Source organism: Nelumbo lutea, chromosome 1 (genome assembly GCF_056320005.1).
Source record: "Nelumbo lutea isolate HS-2025 chromosome 1, American lotus-T2T, whole genome shotgun sequence".
NCBI classification, from domain to species: Eukaryota; Viridiplantae; Streptophyta; class Magnoliopsida; order Proteales; family Nelumbonaceae; genus Nelumbo; species Nelumbo lutea.
Genome location: NC_142684.1, coordinates 5,294,159 through 5,313,869, shown reverse-complemented (window position 1 = coordinate 5,313,869; position 19,711 = coordinate 5,294,159). Strand labels below are relative to the sequence as shown.

At 40.7% G+C, this 19,711-nt stretch overlaps 1 protein-coding gene across 4 annotated transcripts in view; it reads left to right on the top strand.

Moving 5' to 3' along the window:
- The window catches only part of LOC148873295 (lipid transporter), a 66,102-nt gene that overhangs the window by 10,902 nt on the left and 35,489 nt on the right, over positions 1–19,711 (top strand). For all 4 annotated transcript variants that reach the window (XM_088966656.1, XM_088966658.1, XM_088966659.1 and 1 more), the window contains 3 exons: positions 511–674; positions 752–826; positions 9,291–9,362. In XM_088966656.1, the coding sequence (XP_088822782.1) occupies positions 511–674; positions 752–826; positions 9,291–9,362 (311 nt within the window). The remainder of the gene's footprint in view (positions 1–510; positions 675–751; positions 827–9,290; positions 9,363–19,711) is intronic.

The following is a 19,711-nucleotide window of genomic DNA, read 5'->3' as shown; positions in this document are numbered from 1 at the left end:
GCTAGCATTTCTGCCCTGACAGCGTCACCAAGTCCCAAAGGACCCGAGTACAACAGACCCCCCCATTCCAGAGGGCCCTGGATTGCCTAAGCTGCTGCCATTGAAATTCAGTTTTAGTGAGCCTTCAGCTGGAGGACACCACCTTGGGACTACCTTGTCCTTGATGGAAGAACACCTCGCTATTGCCAACCAGTTTCTCCAAAAGTCATTAAAGGAGAACTGATGAAATAGGTCCAAAGTCTTCAACCATTGTATTGCCCTATTCAATACAGTCTTTTAGTTGCTGGTTTTTTCTTTCCTTCTCTTGAAATATTCTATCATTCCTTTCTTCCCATATTGTCCAAACCAAGGCTGCTCTCATACTTCTCCACATTGATCTTAGTTTATGTTTTAAGTTCGCAATTTCTCTGTATCCAACATTAAATCTCTATGGTGTTCTTTTCAGTACATTGCTCTTCTCTACTTTTGTAATTCTTTTAGTAAGAGATCTATTTTGTATATTCTATGCAGAACGAGAAATATGATGGATCATGATAGGGACCTTTCACATATGTGTATGCTATTTACTTCTCAATCTGTCCGAAAATTGATTCTTCAAGAAGGGGAAAAGCTGATTCTTGTTTGGTTTGATACACCTTATAACCAAGCTGTATATGGGCTTGTAGACAAGTTAGGTGAGTACAGTGCAAAACTCCCTCTATCTTTCAATTTACTTGGAGTTGATGGTATCACTTTTCAATTGCTTTTCCAGGTAGCTTAGTTGTGAGATTGGTGTTTCTTCCTTTTGAAGAAAGTTCCTACACTACATTTGCAAGGTTTGCATCAGGTTTATTTCTTTCCTTTTTTGGGTTGCTTTTTTGGTTCTTCAAACCAAGTGGTCATCCTTATTTCTCTTTGTTGTATTATGAACTTGCTTCCCCAGTTAACAATTGGCATATGGTTGTAGCATTTAATTGGTTTTTCTACTTCTGAAGAAAGTGCACTTCCAATCTATATTTCCCCCTTGATTGCTCATATTCTGTGGCAGTTGTTAGATAATCATTAATTCATATGCAGTGTATCATACAGTGTAAATCAGATTGTCTACATATTATTGTTGTTGTTGTCTTTTCTGCTGGTAATGAGAAATGAGAACGTCTAGTTTAATTGGAAAATTAGAAAATGTAAGCAAAAAGAGAGCACCTGCTCAAGAAAATAAACAGGGTAATAAAGGAGATTAGTGATAACAACAAATGGAGAACCCACAGTAAAATTTGGCATTTGTTACCCACTCTTTGCTGTCAATGCTTCCAGGGCATTAAGGCCATGTTTAGTTCGACTCTCATTCTTACTCAATTTTATTCTTTTTCTCATCAATGGAAATAATAATGTAGGTATACATACAATACTCATTAGCAGATATATAGTGGAAACATGCAAGACCGACACCCATAAAACACAAATCAACTATGTGTGCTTCACATTAATAACACAAATATGAAAAGAAAACAAGAAACCAGAAAAGCTTTTGCATTTTGTTGCACAGAGAATATATAAAAGAAAATTTAAAGGAAGCAATTAGCACCTATTTAAAACTAATTGCTGAATTGAGTAGGCAGTTGTGCAAATGAAGAAAAAAGAGTCTAGAACTTCTAAATAGAAATGGAATTTAAAAATTGTAAAATTAAAAATAAAATTAATAAAATGAAGAAGTACAAAATGTCTAACAATTTCATCAAATTGATAATAGTATATTCTTTTTTTGATCGATAACAGAAAAAAAATTATTAATTAAACAATAGGAATACAAGAAGTGGAGAGTAAACTTTCTCAACTCTCCTAAAGAACCCCAAAACAATTACAACTGAACCCAAAATAGTTGACTTTTTTCCCACCCCTTGTTTTGCAAGAACATCAGCAAAGAACATTAGCAGTTCCTTTCGCCATAAGCCATTACCTTCCTTTTGCAACCAATTCACTGCCAGCTTAGAATCACCTTCTATTACCAGTTTACTCAAATTCAATTCGTTTGCCTTTTGCACTCCCTCCATAACAGCCAAAATCTCAGCCCTTAGTGAGTTGCCTACCCCAGTGGGACCTGAGTACAGGCCAATTACTTTTCCCTCATCATTTCTGAACACACCTCCGATACCAGAAGAGTCAGGGTTTCCTGCACTACTCCCATCAAAATTCAGTTTAATATAGTTATTGGCTGGAGGACACCAAAGGGAAATTGCATTGGCCTTGTGACACTCTAAGCTAGCCACTTCCTTCCATTTTTTTCAACAAGTCGTTATAAGAGAAATCGATAAAAATCTCCAAAGACTTCGCCCAATGAACCACTCTAACTGTAATGATCTCAATAATTGCCTCTTTACTTCTTTCCTTATCTCAATAATTGATAATAGTATATTCAATAAAGAAATATACTAAGAAAGTAATAAAATATAAAAAGACATTGTATAATGTATCTCTATTTACTCCTTGCCTAGCTAGACCGTCAGCCAATGCATTTGCACTTCTCTTTATCCATGTACATTGAATTTCCATGTCCTTGGTTAACCACTTATACTTCCTCTTTTCATTGCTGTATTTCCACATCATAGCACTGTCCTCTTTTAGCCATTTCACCACCATTTCAGAATCACCTTCTATAACCACCTTTCTGATATTCATTTCCTTGACCCTTTGAATCCCTTCAATAGCTGCTAAAATCTCAGCCCTTAAAGAGTCACCCACCCCAATCGGCCCAGAGTACATGGCTAATAAGTTCCCTGTTTCATCTCTTATCACACCCCCAATTCCGGAAGGCCCTGGGTTCCTTATGCTGCTGCCATCAAAGTTCAGTTTAGTGAACCCAAGGGGTGGGGGAGTCCAGCAAACTTTTAATATCTTCCTACATAAACCTGAATCAGCAATCTCCTTCCAATTCCTTAACAACTCATCAACTGAGAATACTTTGAACAGCTCCAATGTTCTCAACCATTGTACTATCCTAATATGGATGATCTCCATGACTTCATTGTACCATCCTAATATGGATGATCTCCATGACTTCTTCCGCGCTTCTCTCTTTATTTGAGAGGATCCTTGAATTCCTCTCCTCCCACACTGTCCAACAGACTGCAGCTCTACCACACCTACACATGATTTTAGCCCTTTTAGTTGGCCAATTAGGCATGGAGAAAAATAAGCTTGGAACATTCAAAGGGGGAGTCCACCTACACCCTAACAGAGAAGTAAACCATACCCAAATAGCTTTAACAAACTGACAAGATATTAGTAAATGATATCCAAACTCACCATCGGACTTACAGAGAACACACCAATGAGGAGACAAGCAACTGTTGGGTCTTTTCCTTTGGAGTAGATCCCCTGTATTAACTCTTCCCAGGAAGGCCTCCCAACAAAAAAACCAAACTTAGGAGGTATAGGTCGACACCACACTTCTTTAACATGAAAAGAAGAACCAACTGGATGAGAGGGTAACAGTTCTTTGAAAAAAGAAGCACAAGTGTATGAACCCGAGGGAGTTAGTGTCCAAATTCTGTTATCTGCTTTAGACGGCTCAATGAATACCCCTTCAAGAAGAGATAGTAAGACTATAGTACTGGCAAACTCTGTGTCCCTAACACCTCTTCTCAAGTTTAAATTCCACCCAACCCCAGAAGGTGAATTGGAAGGAACAAGAAAGGATGAAATTGGTTCATTCTTAAGGGAAGACATAACAAAAAGGCCCGGAAATTGATCTTTCAAAGGGGCATCCCCAACCCAAGCATGTTCCTAGAATTTGATAAGGTTACCAGAATGTAAGTCATACCTGATCCAAGGAGAAAATAAAGGCAAGATGGCTTGAATAGCTCTCCAAGGAGAAGCTCTTGTAGCCCGTGCTAGAATTCCTGAGTCCCATCCATTGTTTGTCAATCCATGTATACTTCCCACCACCTTAACCCACAACCTTTCTTTCTCCAACGAGAATCTCCACAACCATTTCCCTAATAATGCAAGATTCCTAATCCTAATATTACCGATACCAACCCTCCTTTTTTACCTCTACAGACGACCTCCCACTTGACCCTATGGTCCTTCTTCTCCTCCCCCGGCTCCCATAGAAAATCCCTCAGTAGCTTTTCCAACCTATTAGCCACCTTCACCGGTATCCTGAAAACTGACAAAAAATATACAGGAAGGTTAGCCATTGTAGACCTAATTAATGTGATTCTCCTTCCAAGAGACAAATAATTTCTTTTTCAGCTGGCAAGTCTCTTTTCAAATCTCTCCACTACAGGGGCCCAAAAATCATCTCTCTGAGGATTATCCCCCAAAGGAAAGGCCAGTTAGACACTACACAACCCAACATATTTGCATACTCCCCAATCTCCCTTTCCCCCATATTGACTCCAACTATACAACTTTTTTCAAAGTTCACCCTCAGATTTGACATCTGTTCAAAAAGTTGTATAGAGAGTTTCAAATTTTTAATCCAATTGATATCCCCTCCTTCACAAAACAGAATCGTATCATTTGCAAATTGTAAATGTGTAAGTGGTACCTCATCCCTTCCAACTCTCCACCCTCTTATGAGCTCCCTTAAATCTGCTCTGGATATCAATCCCCCCAACACTTCAGCTACCAATGCAAACAAGAAGGGGGATAGGGGGTCTCCTTGTCTAATCCCCCTCAAAGCTGGGAAATAGGTCCACCACTGTCCCATTCACCAAGATAGAATAAAGACAATCCTTAATGCATCCCATCACCCATTTGCACCAAATGTCTCCAAACCCAAAGTTCATCATCACCTCCACTAAGAAGGACCAATCAACCATATCATAAGCCTTTTCCAGATCTAGTTTGCAGACCACACCTCTTCTCCTAGATCTCTTGTAGTCCTCTAAACTCTCACATGCTGCACGTATTTGATTTGTTGTTTGTCTCGCTCTCACAAAAGCTCCTTGATTGTTCGAGATGATAGTTGGTAGCAACCTTCTGATTCTAATTGACAACACCTTAGTGATGATCTTATAGACGCTGTTGACTAGACTGATCAGCCTGTAATCCTTTGGATGGCTTGCATCACTTTTCTTGGTAACTAGAGCAATGAATGTGGAATTTAACCCAAGGTTAATCACTCCTCTGGTGTGGAACTCATCAAACACCAACAATATATCATTCTTTAAAATCTCCCAACAATCCTGGTAGAAAGCCATCGTAAAATCATCTGCGCCCGGTGCCTTTGATCTATCCATTGAAAATACTGCCTCTTTTATTTCTTCCAACTCAAATTTCCACTCCAACCAATCCCTCTCTTCTCTCTTCAGCGTTGGCCAATCCAAACCCTCCAACCATACTCTATTATTCAGTGGCCTTCTATATATATTCCTAAAATGACTTGCAAAAGCTTCCGCAATTTCTCTCTGACTTGTGACTGTTTCCCCTTCAATTTCCAATTTGGTAATAGCATTTTTCCTCCTTCTGCCACAAGCCAAGGCATGAAAGAATTTAGTGTTCCTGTCCCCCTCTTCTAACCACTTGCATCTTGACTTCTATCTCCAACTTATTTCCTCCTGAAAAATATAGTCCTCTAACTGTTTCCTCAATCTCCATCTTTGTTCCTTATCCTCTTCAGTTAGGCCTTCCCTCCCTTCTCTACTGTCCAAGTCCTCAATCTGTGTGATCACATTCTGTTTTCTTTCCTCCAACCTCCCAAATTCCAGTAGATTCCATTCCTTGATTCTACTTTTGATGTATTGGAGCTTCTTGTGAAACCTCATCCCATACCACTTCACCGCTAGATTGCTCTCTACCCACCACTCTTCAACCTTCTTAATGAACCTCGGGTGCTCTAGCCACATATTCTCAAATCTAAATGGAGCTGGGCCCGCATTTCTCACCTCCTCCTTGCATAGTACAATAGGCCAATGGTCAGAAGTCACCCTCGGGGGTGCTCTAGAGTTCAGATTCCCCCAATGTTCTTCCAAATCATTTGAAAATAGGAATCTGTCCAGCTTAGAGCAAATTGGATTGGTTTGGAGATTGGACCATGTATAACACCTTTGTGACAGTGGGGTTTCTTTTAACTCATAAGCCTCAATGATTGGTTAAATCTCCTCATACTTGTGGTGCTCCTCTGCCTAGGACTGTTAGTTTCTGCCAAGAATCTTATTACATTGAAATCACCTTCTAAGCACCATGGTCCATCCCACAGATCCTATGTCTGCCAACTCTTCCCATAATAATCTTCTTTCTCTGTAATCATTTGGCCCATATATATTGGTTAACACCCATTCAAAACCATCTTCCACTTGCCTAAATTTTAAGGAGACTGTGAATTGTCCTACCAACTCCTCTAAACCTTTCACTGCCTCATTATTCCACAGTGTCACCACACCCCCTGCTGATCCCCATGAGGGCAGAACCGCCCAGCTAATCCCCCTGCTCCACACACTCCTTGCCCATTTGATATCAAATTCTGCTCTTTTCGTTTCTTGTAACAGTACCACATTGGGATCCATTTTCCTGACGACTCTTTTTATTATTGCTCTCTTCCTTGCACTACCTAATCCCCTCACTTTCCAACTTACTATCCTCATTATTCTTTTTTATATCCACCCCTCACACCTTTTGTCCCTCACTTACTTCCTCCCCTCCTAGCCCCTCTAGTTCTAATGCCTTTGTCACATGCCACTTCCCTCCCCTTACTTCTAGCCTCACTCCTCCTCCTTTCGACCTTGACTTCTTCTCTCTTTTTTTCCAAGACTCCTTTCAGCTTATTTGGATCTTCTTTCTCTGATTCCTTGGATTTATCTACCTGGCCTAGGTCCCCCCCTGTACCTTCTTCCTCCCTGCTGTATCCTAACCGAGCCTCTGCTGCCCCCTCTTTCAGACATTTATTCACCCCCACCTCAGGTAACCTGTTTTCACCGTCTCCTTAAAACCTGATGCTACTATTTACTTTCTCCTCACTTTCCCCCTCCCTCTCTAACTCCTCTCCACCTCTGCAAATATTTCCCGACCCTCCTCCTTCTACATGGACTGCAGCCTCTGAAATGGGATTGGAATCTGGCACACAGGACACAGAGCAACCATTAGTACCAAAATCTAAAGGGACACTGTTACCTTGGTTTAGTTGGAGTGGATTAGGGGAACTGGAATTGGAAGCAATCGAATCCTGGAAGAAGGTGTGGTTGTCAGTTAACTCCTTGGCTCGGGTCTGTGGAGTTAGCCTTCCTGCCTCTTTTGTTGTACAGAGGTTCCTCTCTGCACCCAGCTGATTGTCCCTCATTATTGTGTTTCTACTTTGCTTCAGGGGAGTTGTGAATACTTCTTTACTAAGCACCCGCCCGTTATCAAGCTTTGGTACAGAAGCTTCTAAAGCTAGATCATAATCTTCCTCCCCACTCTTGTTCTCCTGGTGTAGAGCCCAATCCGGATTATGCCCTTCTTCTATATCTTCTGAAAACAAAATATCAAGGTTCAAGGTTGCTGCCAAATCAGCCTCTGATAGCAGGTCTACCTCCGTACTGCTTATACTGGACTGGTCGTCGGAGTCCTCTTCCATATCTGAATCTTCCAGTTGACAATTTACCCAACTCTCATCAACCTCTTCCTTTTCTTCGCTGCAATCTCTTATATATCTAGGATTCGGATGGTCTTTCTCTGAGTTGCTTCCTTTTGAGAGGTCAAGCACGAATCTAGGGGCCCAATGCAGAGGACCAGCTGTTTTCTCTTTCTGTCTATTCGAACCAGTGCCTCCAACTCTTTTTCTCTTCAGAGAGGAAGAAAGTAGACCTTGTTTAGTGTCTATAATCCCCTTCATTTTGTCCTGGGCCACATGCTCACTTAAACAGTCACGTGGCCCCAGAACCAAATCTTTGGTTGGACCAACCCCACCTCTAACCGGTTCAGATACTCCAGTCCACAACAGTATGTTATGTGGTCCAACCCCCTTCTTGACCACGTCAGCAAAGGAGGCTCAAGCCCTCCCACTTCGGGAAGCTTCAAAGATTTTTGATTTTTTTTTCTCTGAATGGCTTACTTGGGTCTCGGTTTTCCAATTGCAACTTTTCAGCTTCCTCCTTAGGTCTCTGCCGCTCTGCCTTCAGGCCCGCCAACACCTGTCTGTCACGTAAGATCGAACCCGCCACGTCCCCTTCATCTTCAAGAATTTTGTGCTGCAGGAATTTTTATTCTAAAAAGAATGAGGCCCATGACAAGAATTTTGTAACTAAACGCTCTAATGTTATTCATTCTTGCCCATTCTTGTCCAGAATGAGTAAGAATTAAAAGAATGAGACCTGTAGCAGCGAACCGAAGTAACCTTGGAATCCAAGAGTAGTAGATGTTTTGACCATGGTTCTCAATATGGACAATATTTGGCGATATATCCCCAAAATATCCCCCATTTGCTAGTTGGTGATACGAGATCTTCCGGGAATCTTTTTTTTTTTTTATATTCCCTGAATTTTGCTGATATGCCAGCGATATTTCAAATTTCATTTTAGACTATATATAAAATTTAAAATTTCAGAATATTTCAATATTTAAATATATATATATATATAAACTTTTCAATATTTTATTAAAATCATCATAATTTTTTAAAAATATTTTCCTAAAAGAACCAACAAGGAATTGGTGATTGGATAATTGGCTTACTACTTTGATGTGATTCACTTACTAAATCACTATAATTCAAAGGAAAAAGAAAAAAAGCATATAGCTACAAAATAGTATTGTCAATCTAATCAAAACATATAGTAACAATAAAGACAAAAGTTAAAAAGGCAAATAATTGACATATAAAGAAGAGAAGAAGGTTAAAGACCAAAAGGGAGACAGAGAAATACACCTATTACAGTTTCTTAATTTTTCCTATTTGATCTATACAGTTCTTTACTATGGTTTTGAGCCTTAAATGTGCAACTGTGTTTCTTTAATTATCTCTTGAAGGTTTGTTAACTAATTCCATGTTTCTAGATAACTTTCCTATTTTTTAGAATTTCCCAATATCTTAGTGAACTTAGCAAATTATCTCCAAAGTTCTCCTATTCTACATGGTGAAATGCTCATCATCAATATCGAAATTATGAACAATGGTTTTGACTATACATGCTGAACTCCCAAAATCATTTCCATGAAACTCTTCTTGCAAAGTCTTGAAAAGTATAGACAAATAACTCCATTCTCTCTAAAAGATGTCCTGTGTTCATGTTATAGAATTTAAAGATGTCCTGTATTCATGTCAATAGTTCAATACGTTAAGGAAATATCAACTGTTTTCAGCAAGCCTGTTGAACTTTCTTTCTTGACAGGAACATCCCCTGATAAGCAAATGAAGCTAGCAAGTTCACTTACTCAAGCTCTAAAGCTTGTTTTGTTAATTGGTATGTCTTTCACTTTGCTATTTTTGTTGCATTTGCTTAAAATTTTCTGTTAATTATTTGGGATTTGTTCTTTTCTCCAATTTGTAATGAAAAAGTCATGAACCATGTGTGCAGATGGTGTTAGTGTACCAAGTACCAACTATGAATTGAACTTTTCAATTTTGACAAAAGAACTAAAGGCTACTGAAAATATCAACAACACTTGTGCAGGTTCAATGTAATTGATGTAATAACATATTTATTGTGGTATTGAGTTTTATTAATATCACATTATTTATTTTGATAGCCTGAAGAAATTATTAAAAAAATTAAGAAAAGGAGATATGAAGACCAGCAAGAGAGCTTTGTGGCCAAGGCATAAGAACTGCACAAGGAATATACAGAATACAAGAGGCAGCGAACCCACCTCCTACCTGCCAACGACACCAAGATGCCATATTCCTGTTTGAAAGGAGTTCAACATCCTCCTAAAGGCAACATTTTTTTGATAGTTAACAGAAAATTTGTTAATCAGAACATTAATGACAAAGAGAATCATTAAATAGCTGAAAGGAAAACACATTGGAAAACAATGACAAAAATACCAAAAGAATCATTAAATAGCTTGTTTTTTCCTTTTTCCACCTCTTTCTCAACCCATGGTATTCTTGGAATTGCTCAACTTCTGCAAACACAACCTTGCACCATCTGATGCCACCGGGCCCATTTTCTTTTTCTTTTTCTCCTTTCCCTCTCTCTACAGACAACACCCACCATCTGCACAAGCACTTTCCATTTCGAGCACCTTGATTCTCCTGTTGGATTCCACTCCCTAACTTGGGTGCTCCTTTCATTCTTTTCGAGACACCCGAAAACAGTTTCCACAGCTTTCTCTCCTTCCAAAAAGAATATACCCAATTTCTTGGCAACCTGAAACTCATGGTTCGCTACCATTTCCACCAGTCGACTTAGATACCTCCAGGACTTCATTGGAAGGTGCAAGTTTACTGTTCTTTTTTCTGTTCAATAAAATTGCCAGATAAGTCATTGATCAAACAAGCAGTCCAGCATAAAATTATACCAGATTTGTTCTCAGAAGAAAAGAGAACGAAATGCTAGGTCTCAGAGAATAGCATTAACACCAACTAAACAGTTCAATGGGGGTGGCTGCAAACATAAGTGTATACGGACGTTTGAGGTTGCTGGAAAGGAGTTTGGTGGGTCACTTTGTTAACTCTGATCCATATGAGGATGTCGTAAAGGATTGGGCAGATGCAGTTTGGTGGCCAAACAGTTCCTTTCAGGTTAGGAAGCTGAACGCTGGTTTCTTCCTGTTTATTTTCGACAGTGAGGAGGAAGCGTCTGGTATTCTGATGTGAGAACAGAGTCAGGTTCGTTGTCCTGAACTTAGCCTTGGGAGGTGGAATCCTCTAGTTGGCGCAATTAGAGATATGGGTCCAACAAGTTTGGTGTGGATTAACATTTTTGACATTCCTCTACACGCTTGGTGTTTTCAAACATTTGAAGCAGTTGGTCAAGCTTGTGGAAGATTTAGGTTTGTTGATCCAAGGACAAACTCTTGGAAGAATGTACTCTATGTGTGTTTTGGTTGAAATAGATGTAATTCCGGAGAGATTTACACTTGCGACTTGTTCTTGAAGGCTCTTATCTGATGAGATGGGTTGAAAGCATGGTTTTGTGGAGGAAGGTGAACTGCAATAGTGTTCAGGAAGTTTCTGAGAATGTGTGAAAGTCGAGTGGTCAGTTAGAACAGGAAAGTTCAAAGGTTGAAGATGAGGGTATTTTTGGAAATATGGACAAAAGCTCATTTAAATGGGGCTGTGTGGTGGGTCCTGATGGCAGTGGAGGCTGTTGGGAACCGAAGAGCCAAGGAAGGAATGAGGCTAAATTGAAGGGTAGTTTGCATCTAGTAGACTGTAATGAAGTTGGCATTGGAGAAAGGAGTGGTGGGACACATGGGAGGACAGAAAAGTGTAAGTGTTGGGCTGGATAAAAAAAGTGAGGAGTCTGCGACCTCAGGAGCAGAAGGGTTGTGTTGGGATGCGAGGTTGGATAGAGGTTCAAGTTTGGAGCTTTCTAAGAAAAAGTCTTAAAAAAGAATGTTTTTAAAAACCAGTTGTTCAGGTTACCAGTTGTCTTCAGAAAATTTGGTCTGCAGATGCAAAAGGGGAAGAAAGAGGATTGGGTCTGGGTGATTACAAAGTACGATAGAGAGGGAAAGAGGAGTTTGATGTTGATGATGATGAGTGCGCTGTTTTTAGGTGCTGTAGAAGCGGTAATGTGGGTGATTGTTCACATGGGACCTGTGAGCAGAGGAATTATTAGTTCTTTTTGGTTTGGTGGTGACTCAGTTTTCCAGAAGGGTGAGGATCTGCCTACTCAAGAAACTTTTTTTGTTCCGGTGTGTTGAAAGTGTTAAAATAATTGATTTTATATTTGTTAGGGTCTGTTTGGCTGATTAAAGCCTTTTTATTTTAATATATTATTGTACTATCACTTAGTAGGGGCACAAGGGTCATTTCCCTTCTTATTTTAAGCCCTATACATTATAATGAAGCTGGCGCTGCCAGCACTGTTCCATTGCCTCAACACTTCTTCTCCTCTCTTCTCTTCTCTTCTCTCCTCTCCTCTCCTCTTCTCTTCTCTTCTCTTTGCTATAACCTTCAATCAGATTTACTGTCAAGATGGTACCAGAACGTGGCCATTGAATCTGGGCAAGCAAGTGTCTTCTCCAAGCTGCTGAATCTGGGCAGAACAGAGGAGTACATCTGGGTTGATTGAAACAGACCTGCAACTGGTACTGCCCCATTTTTTTCTTTTCTTTTCTTTTCTTCTCTTCCCTTGGTCGGGTACCAAGAGGAAACCGACTGGACCTGAACCACTGAATGTTGGCACACCCTTGTGAGGTTTTTCCTCTGTTTGTTTTTGGATCGTGTGATCCTGTACCTGTGAAAGGTTGCTGTAGGTCACGTATGACCTGTTTTCTCTACTTGTTGGCTTGATGCCTTGTGTGTAAGGATCTCCCCTTGTGATTATTGCTTGTAGACCTGCTGAGAAAACTAGTAGGCTGGGACTGCTACTCCGTTGAAAATCAGATCTGTCATCTTGTTTATTCTGGAAAATGGTGCTGGTCTTGTGCTCAGATTAAGTCCAAAAAACTGCAGTGTGGGTGGACTAATCACTTGTGTGTGGAGTTTTTTGTTCTGATATAAGGAGGGATCCTAAGTTGAAGTTTTTTGATAAAAAAATTCTGTGTTGACCATGTCTTCTGAGAATTCTGCTACTTCAGGGATTTCTGGAAATCAAAATGGGGTAAGTGGGGGAATGGATATGAGTTTCCCCATAGCTGTCATTCCCTTTGATGGTCTGAATTACCTTGAATGGTCTAGGGGAATAAAACTCTACATCACTGTTAGGGGAAAAATAGGATACATCAATGGGAAAGTGAAGGAACCGAAGAGCGGAAGTGTTGAATATGATAGATGGAAGCAAGAAAATAGTATGGTGATGTCTTGGCTCTTGGTTTCCATGCTGCCACAGGTGAGAAAAACTTTTGTGTGGGCTGAAACTGCTTGTAAAATATGGGAACAAGCAAAGTCCACCTATTCGGAGCAGAGACACTATGCCAAGATATACCAATTGCAAACTGAATCGTCCACTTGCAAGCAGGGAGAAAGGAGTCTCTCGGTGTACTATTCAGATCTGACATCGATATGGAAAGAACTTGATCACTATCAGATTGTTAACTGGAAGTGTGATGAGGATGCAAAGGCATACAAATCACTTGTATCTCAGCAACGGGTATTTGCTTTCCTCTTGGGGCTGAATCCTTCATATGAATCCATCAGGGTGCAGATCTTAGGAAGTAAAGACTTGGCATCAGTTCAGGAGGTTTATGCCTTGGTTCAGTCAGAAGAAAGTAGAAGAAATGTGATAAATTCTATAGAGGGGGAGCCGGTTGCTCTAGCTGTTCGGGGAAGTTCAGATACTAATGTCGGAGGTGGTTCTAAGAAGGGTGACTCTCAGAAGAGAACAGATGATAAGAGTAAGCTTTGGTGCACTCACTGCCAGAAGGCAAGACACACTAGATATACCTGCTGGGATCTTCATGGAAAATCTAAATGGGCACATGATTTGGGTAAGAAGTCAACAATTGATTAGGGCAAGAAATCAAGTCCACAGAATCAGAAAAGGTATAACTAAGCTAATATGGCATCTCAATAGACTGGTCCCATTGTAACTCAGGAAAGGCATCCCAGTTCTGACCCTTTCGTGACCATTTGGAGTTATATGGTAGGACTCTTCGCCAGATGGATATTGGTCCTACTCCTTCTACCTCTTTTGCATCTACTTCAGGTAACACTGTCACTGCCTTCCATGTGTCATCTCATACCTCTAATTCCCCTTGTGTAATTGACTCCGGAGCCTTAAACACATGACCGGTAAGTCAAATTTATTTCAGGCATACAATATTCTCTCTGGGAGAGATAAGGTGAGACTCGTTGATGGTTCTTTCTCCACCATAGCCGGCCAAGGAACCATATCTCTCCCACTCGGCCTTACCCTTTCTAACGTACTACATGTTCCTAAATTACCTATAAATCTGCTTTCCATTAGTAGTATTACTCACTCCTTGAACTGTTCAATTACTTTTTATCCGTCTTCATGTGCGTTTCAGGATTTGGCCTCGGGGAAGACGATTGGTAGAGGAAGCATGGTGGATGGCCTTTACGTTTTGTAGAACAAAGCTGGTCTTGTGGCTACAGAGTCTTTGAGTTCATCCAGTGAGAGTCAAGCCTATTTATGGCATAGTCGTCTTGGTCATCTTTCTTTTGAGTCGTTAAAAGTTATGTTTCCAAAGTTTGAGTTTTTGTTAGTGAGCCATTTGCAGTGTCAGACATGTCAATTGAGTAAGCATTGTAGAAGTTCTTTTCCTTTGAGAAATAAAAGATCTGAATTTCCGTTTCATATTATTTATTCTGATTTTTGGGGCCTGTTACTCTACCTACCGAGGCTGGATATAAGTACTTCATTACCTTGATCGATGATTACTCTAGATACACCTGGGTTTACCCTATGCGATCTAGAGAGGAAGTGCCTAAAATTGTGAAAGACTTTCAACGCATGGTGTTCACTCAGTTCCAAACTGAAATCCATATTTTCCAGTCAGACAATGCAAAGCAATACTTCCATAATGATCTCACAAAATTCTTTGCTTCGAGTGGATCACTTCAACGAAGCTCTTGTGCTAGGACACCTCAACAAAACGATGTTGCTGAAAGAAAAAACTGTCATCTTCTTGAAGTATCTCGTGGCTTGTTAATCCATATGAATGTTTAGAAACGTTTTTGGATGGATGCTGTTCTGTGTGCTATGTACATCATCAATCGTATGCCCTCTCGGTTACTAGAGTATAATGCCCCACATTAGCTTTTGTTTCCTACAGCTCCGTTGTTTCCCATTCCAATGCGTGTTTTTGGGTGTCATTGCTTTGTTCATAACTTGTCACCTACTCGGGGTAAACTTGATCCTCGTTCTATTCCTTGTGTTTTCCTTGGTTACCCTCTATCTCAAAAGGGGTACCGTTGCTATGATCCCGTCTCTTGTAAGTACTATGTCTCAATAGATGTGTCCTTCTTTGAGCATCAACCTTTCTTCTCGGTTTCTCCTTAGGGGGAGAGTAGGGTTGAGGAGAAACAGGCTCAGACTCAACTACCTCCTCTACCTAACCCTCCTCCATTCCATGTCTTTCTTCGCCGCCACAAAAACTAGCAGAGTTCAAGAGCCGTGGAACCTGACACTATGCAACCAACATCATCGGCTTCATTGGAGGTTGATCCTTCCCATCAGCCAGGTACACTTGCTTCTATAGATGTGCCTACTCCTCTCAATGTTGATTCCCCTGTCATTAATGATCTTGATGTTCCTATTGCTACACTTTGTGTCCTAATGATCATATTTCATCTTCATATCGTGCATTCCTCTCCTCTGTTGACAGTATCCCCGTTCCTAAGAATGTGCCAGAAGCTTTATCCAAACATGAATGGACAGATGCAATGAAGGAAGAGATTGATGCATTACACAAAAATGGCACTTGGGAGTTGGTGGATTTTCTCGAAGGGAAGGAACCAGGGGGGTGCAAGTGGGTGTTCACAGTGAAACACAAGGCTGATGGAACTGTTGAAAGGTACAAGGCCAAACTGGTGGCAAAAGGTTTTACACAAGTATATGGAGTGGACTATGCAAAAACTTTTGACCCAATAGCCAAGATGAACTCTATAAGAATTCTCCTTTAACTGGCGGCAAATCTTGACTGGGAACTTCACCAATTGGTCATAAAAAATGCTTTCTTGAATGGTGACTTAGAAGAGGAAGTGTACATGACCCAACCTCCAGGCTTTTGTGCTAAAGGCAGTGAACAGAAAGTGTGCAAGTTAAAAAAATCTTTATATGGGCTGAAACAATCTCCTCGGGCCTGGTTTAGTAAGTTCCACTTAGCAGTTCAACAGTGGGGTTCAAACAATGCCAGTCAGATCGCACACTATTTGTAAAGAAAGGTGAAGGGAAAATTGCAGCTCTAACTGTGTATGTGGATGACATAGTGATCATAGGAGATTGGGAGGCTGAAATACAGAGACTAAAAAAGTTCTTAGCCACTCAATTTGAGGTGAAAGATCAGATCCCTTACGTTATTTCCTTGGAATTGAAGTTGCCCGCTCTCACAAGGGCATCTTTATTTCCCAACGGAAATATGTACTAGATCTACTAGAAGATACAGGCAAACTGGGGGTGAGACCAATTGACTCACCAATTGAACCTAACCATCATCTGGGAGATAGTCAGGGGGAGTTTTTGAAAGATGTGAAGAAGTTTCAGAGACTTGTAGGGAGACTCTTGTATTTGTCTATGACCAAGCTTGATATTGCTTATGCAGTGGGTGTTCTTAGTCAGTTCATGCACAACCCTAAGACAACTCACCTTGAAGCTGCAGAGAGGATCCTCAGATACCTCAAGAAGTTTCTTGGAGCTGGTTTGCTGTTCTAGAAACATGGACATTTAAAGGTGGAGGTATATACTGATGCTGATTGGGCAGGGGCAGTTGATGACCGAAAGTCTACTAGTGGATATTGTGCCTTTGTAGGGGGAAACCTAGTCACATGGAGAAGTAAGAAGCAAAGTGTGGTGGCTAGGTCTAGTGCTGAAGCAGAATACAGAGCTATGTCTCATGGAGTTGTTGAAATCATGTAGATAAGAAATCTGTTGGGAGAACTGGGTTTTACAGTTAGCAACCCTAGGTCATTCTATTGCGACAATAAGGCTGCTATCAACATTGCAGCTAATCCAGTCCTCCATGATAGGACGAAACACATTGAAGTGGACATGAATTTTATTAGAGAGAAACTTGTAAGTGGAGAAGTGTGCACCCCATATGTCAGCTCAGAAGAACAACTTGCAAACATCTTCACCAAAGGCCTTCATCATGTGCGGCATAATGATTTGTGTGACAAGTTGGGCATGATTGACATCTATGCTCCAACTTGAGGGGGAGTGTTGAAAGTGTTAAAATAATTGATTTTATGTTTGTTAGGGTCTGTTTGGATGATTAAAGCCTTTTTATTTTAATCTATTATTGTACTATCACTTAGTAGGGGCACAAGGGTCATTTCCCTTCTTATTTTTTTGCCCTATATATTATAATGAAGCTGTCGCTGCCAACACTGTTTCATTGCCTCAACACTTCTTCCTTCTCTCCTCTTCTCTTCTCTTCTCTTCTCTTCTCTTTGCTGTTACCTTCAATCAGATTTACTGTCAAGATGGTGGATTTAAGGTTGAGGGGTCCAGAAGAAGAAGATGAGAGGGGGTGGAGTTTGGGTTGGGGGGCGGAAAGGAAGATTGTAAGGAAGAAGCTGAAGTTCGTTTGTTCATGTGAAAGCTAATGAAGTTGGAGATGCTATAGAGAGGGGTTTCAGTCGAACTGGTTGATGGCAGGAAGTCTACTAAGGACAAGAATCTTGTTCTTGCTACTTCTTCTTTTGAGGAAGTGCCGAAGTGGTAACCGGTGAGTTAGGAGTTGTTCTGGGTCAAAGGAGGTTGGCTGGAGAAAGGTGAGCTTGAGGGAGTTGGGGTGGCTCCTAAGAAGTCTCATGCTTCCAGTAAGCTGCACATTGTTCATGTCACTAAGGTATTCTCGTGGTTGAAGCTAGGTTTGGTTCGAGCAGGTCCCACGAAGAACTTTAAGAAAGTCTATAAAAGAAAAGGGGTGAGGTCAAAGGCATCGATTTCAGTTAGTCTTGGTGGGGGAGAGTCTACTGCCACCCTTACCTTGGATTCACATTAGTTGGTTAATTTGCATAAGAAGAAGAAAAAGAATGTATCCATATTCCCTCTTGGGGAGCTAAGATATTTTATCTCCCCTTTTGTATCCATATTCCCTTTTTTCTTTTAATTTAATGAAGCTGGTGTTATTGATAAAAAAAAAGAAGAAAAAGAATGTGGATGAGGCCATGGGGGTGAAGTTGATTTGAGAATGGTAGATAAGATTCTAGAAGAAAAAGTGGTGAAGGAAGGTTGTTTGGAGCTTGAGAAGATTGGTGGGAAGAATGTTGAGATTGGTAAAAGACTTCGTTTTTTTTGTGGTGGTGAGGCATTTGCTAGAAGTGCAACTGAGGGGTTCGAGAAGAGGGAGAGTTTGACAAAAATTATTGTGGGTGAAGGAGGAAAGGTCTGTAATGAAGCAGATGATGGGCAGGTGGAGATATTTGAGGGGGAGGAGTAGAGGTGGCTCTTGCAAGGTGTCTTTGCTCTCTTGTTTTGCTGGATGTTTTTGTTGGTCTTTGGGGTTGGGGGTCTGGGGCTTGTTTGGTTGGTGGTTGCTGCTTGAGGAAGGTTTTCGTATCTGGTCTTGTTTAGAGTCTTGCTGTTGTTTGTTTCCAAGGTTTCTTCCTCCTTGGCGATAACTTGTCACCTGTGTCTTGTATTCTCTTTTTTCTTTTAATAAATTTTATTTTAGTATCACTGTAGAGAACACTGATGTGGGCTCCATAGCTGTGGTCCCACTCTGTCCGTAGGGTAGAATGTGCCCTAGTCATCCTAGGGTTAGCTAGTGGTCAATCTATTATTCCAGTTGTTATTTATATTTCAGTTTATATTGTTTTATGTGTTATGTAAATACCAAGGGCAGATTTGTCCTTTCATGTAACTAGCATAACCTATAAATACTAAATAGAAGTGGCGGCGGCGGAAGATTCAGATTCTATCCTTCCTTTCAATTCTTGTGTTCTACTGCTCTCTCTACTCTTTCTCCTCTCTCCTCTACCTTTTTCTCCTTTTTTGAACCTGAAATCTATTAGGGTTCAAGACTGATAGCAGTCTTGAACATCTACTTGGTATCAGAGCAAGGTTAGGGTTTCTCATGTGAGTCTAGTCCAGCCGACCACATGAGAATCCCCTAGGGCTGGAAGTTGAGAAAGTGGAGTTCGTGGACTGATTCTTGGAGATCGCCAGAGGGTTTAGCAGCTGTTGAAGACATGTCACGGTTGCAGAGTGTTGGTGATCAGGAAGAATCAGAGAAGACTAGGGTTTGGGTAACCTTGGAAGGCAGCAAACAGTTTTTTCTTGTAAGTTATCTATTTTCTAAGAGAAGTACTATCAGAGAGGATAGGTTGGACCTATCTGGAAAGGGCGGCCAAACCATTCTAGGGTTTTCTCCCTTCTACTCTCTAGGGTTTTACAGCAAACCCTACTGTTGGGCCGAACTGCCTTAGGGTTCTTTTCTCTTACTCTAGGGTTTGAAAGTGATCTTGCGGAAAACCCTAATAAGCTTGTGGAAAACCCTAATGTTAGACTGAACCCTGCGATTTACCTGGAGCTGTCCTCAAGTTTTGTTAGCATTGATCAGATTTTAGGGTTTCATATTAACCCTACTGCAAGTCTATCTGTACGGTACTGATTGGAATGTGCAATTGAAATGTTTTCTCTTTTTTTTTTTTGATGAATGACTGAAATGTTTTCTTTAAGGACTGATTAAAACCCTAATTCTGCCAAGCATATCAGACCTGCTTCTAAGCTGATTTTCAGATCCTTTTGGGGTCTTCGAACTCTCTTAAGGGGTGAGAACTGTACGAACTGCTGCTGTTGTGTTTGCTAGTTGGTTTCAGATCAGATTTCTACTTGTTTTGTGCACATACACCGTGAATACAGATTGGTCCTACACTGTTTTGATTGTGGTTGGTAGTCCAAGTGCTGTTTTTGAGACTTGACTGAGATGGAGTTTAAAAATCAGGCAGAAGGCAGTTTTGGGAACAACAGTTATGGTAGTGTTTCTGAGACAGGTGGTTAGATTACAACCG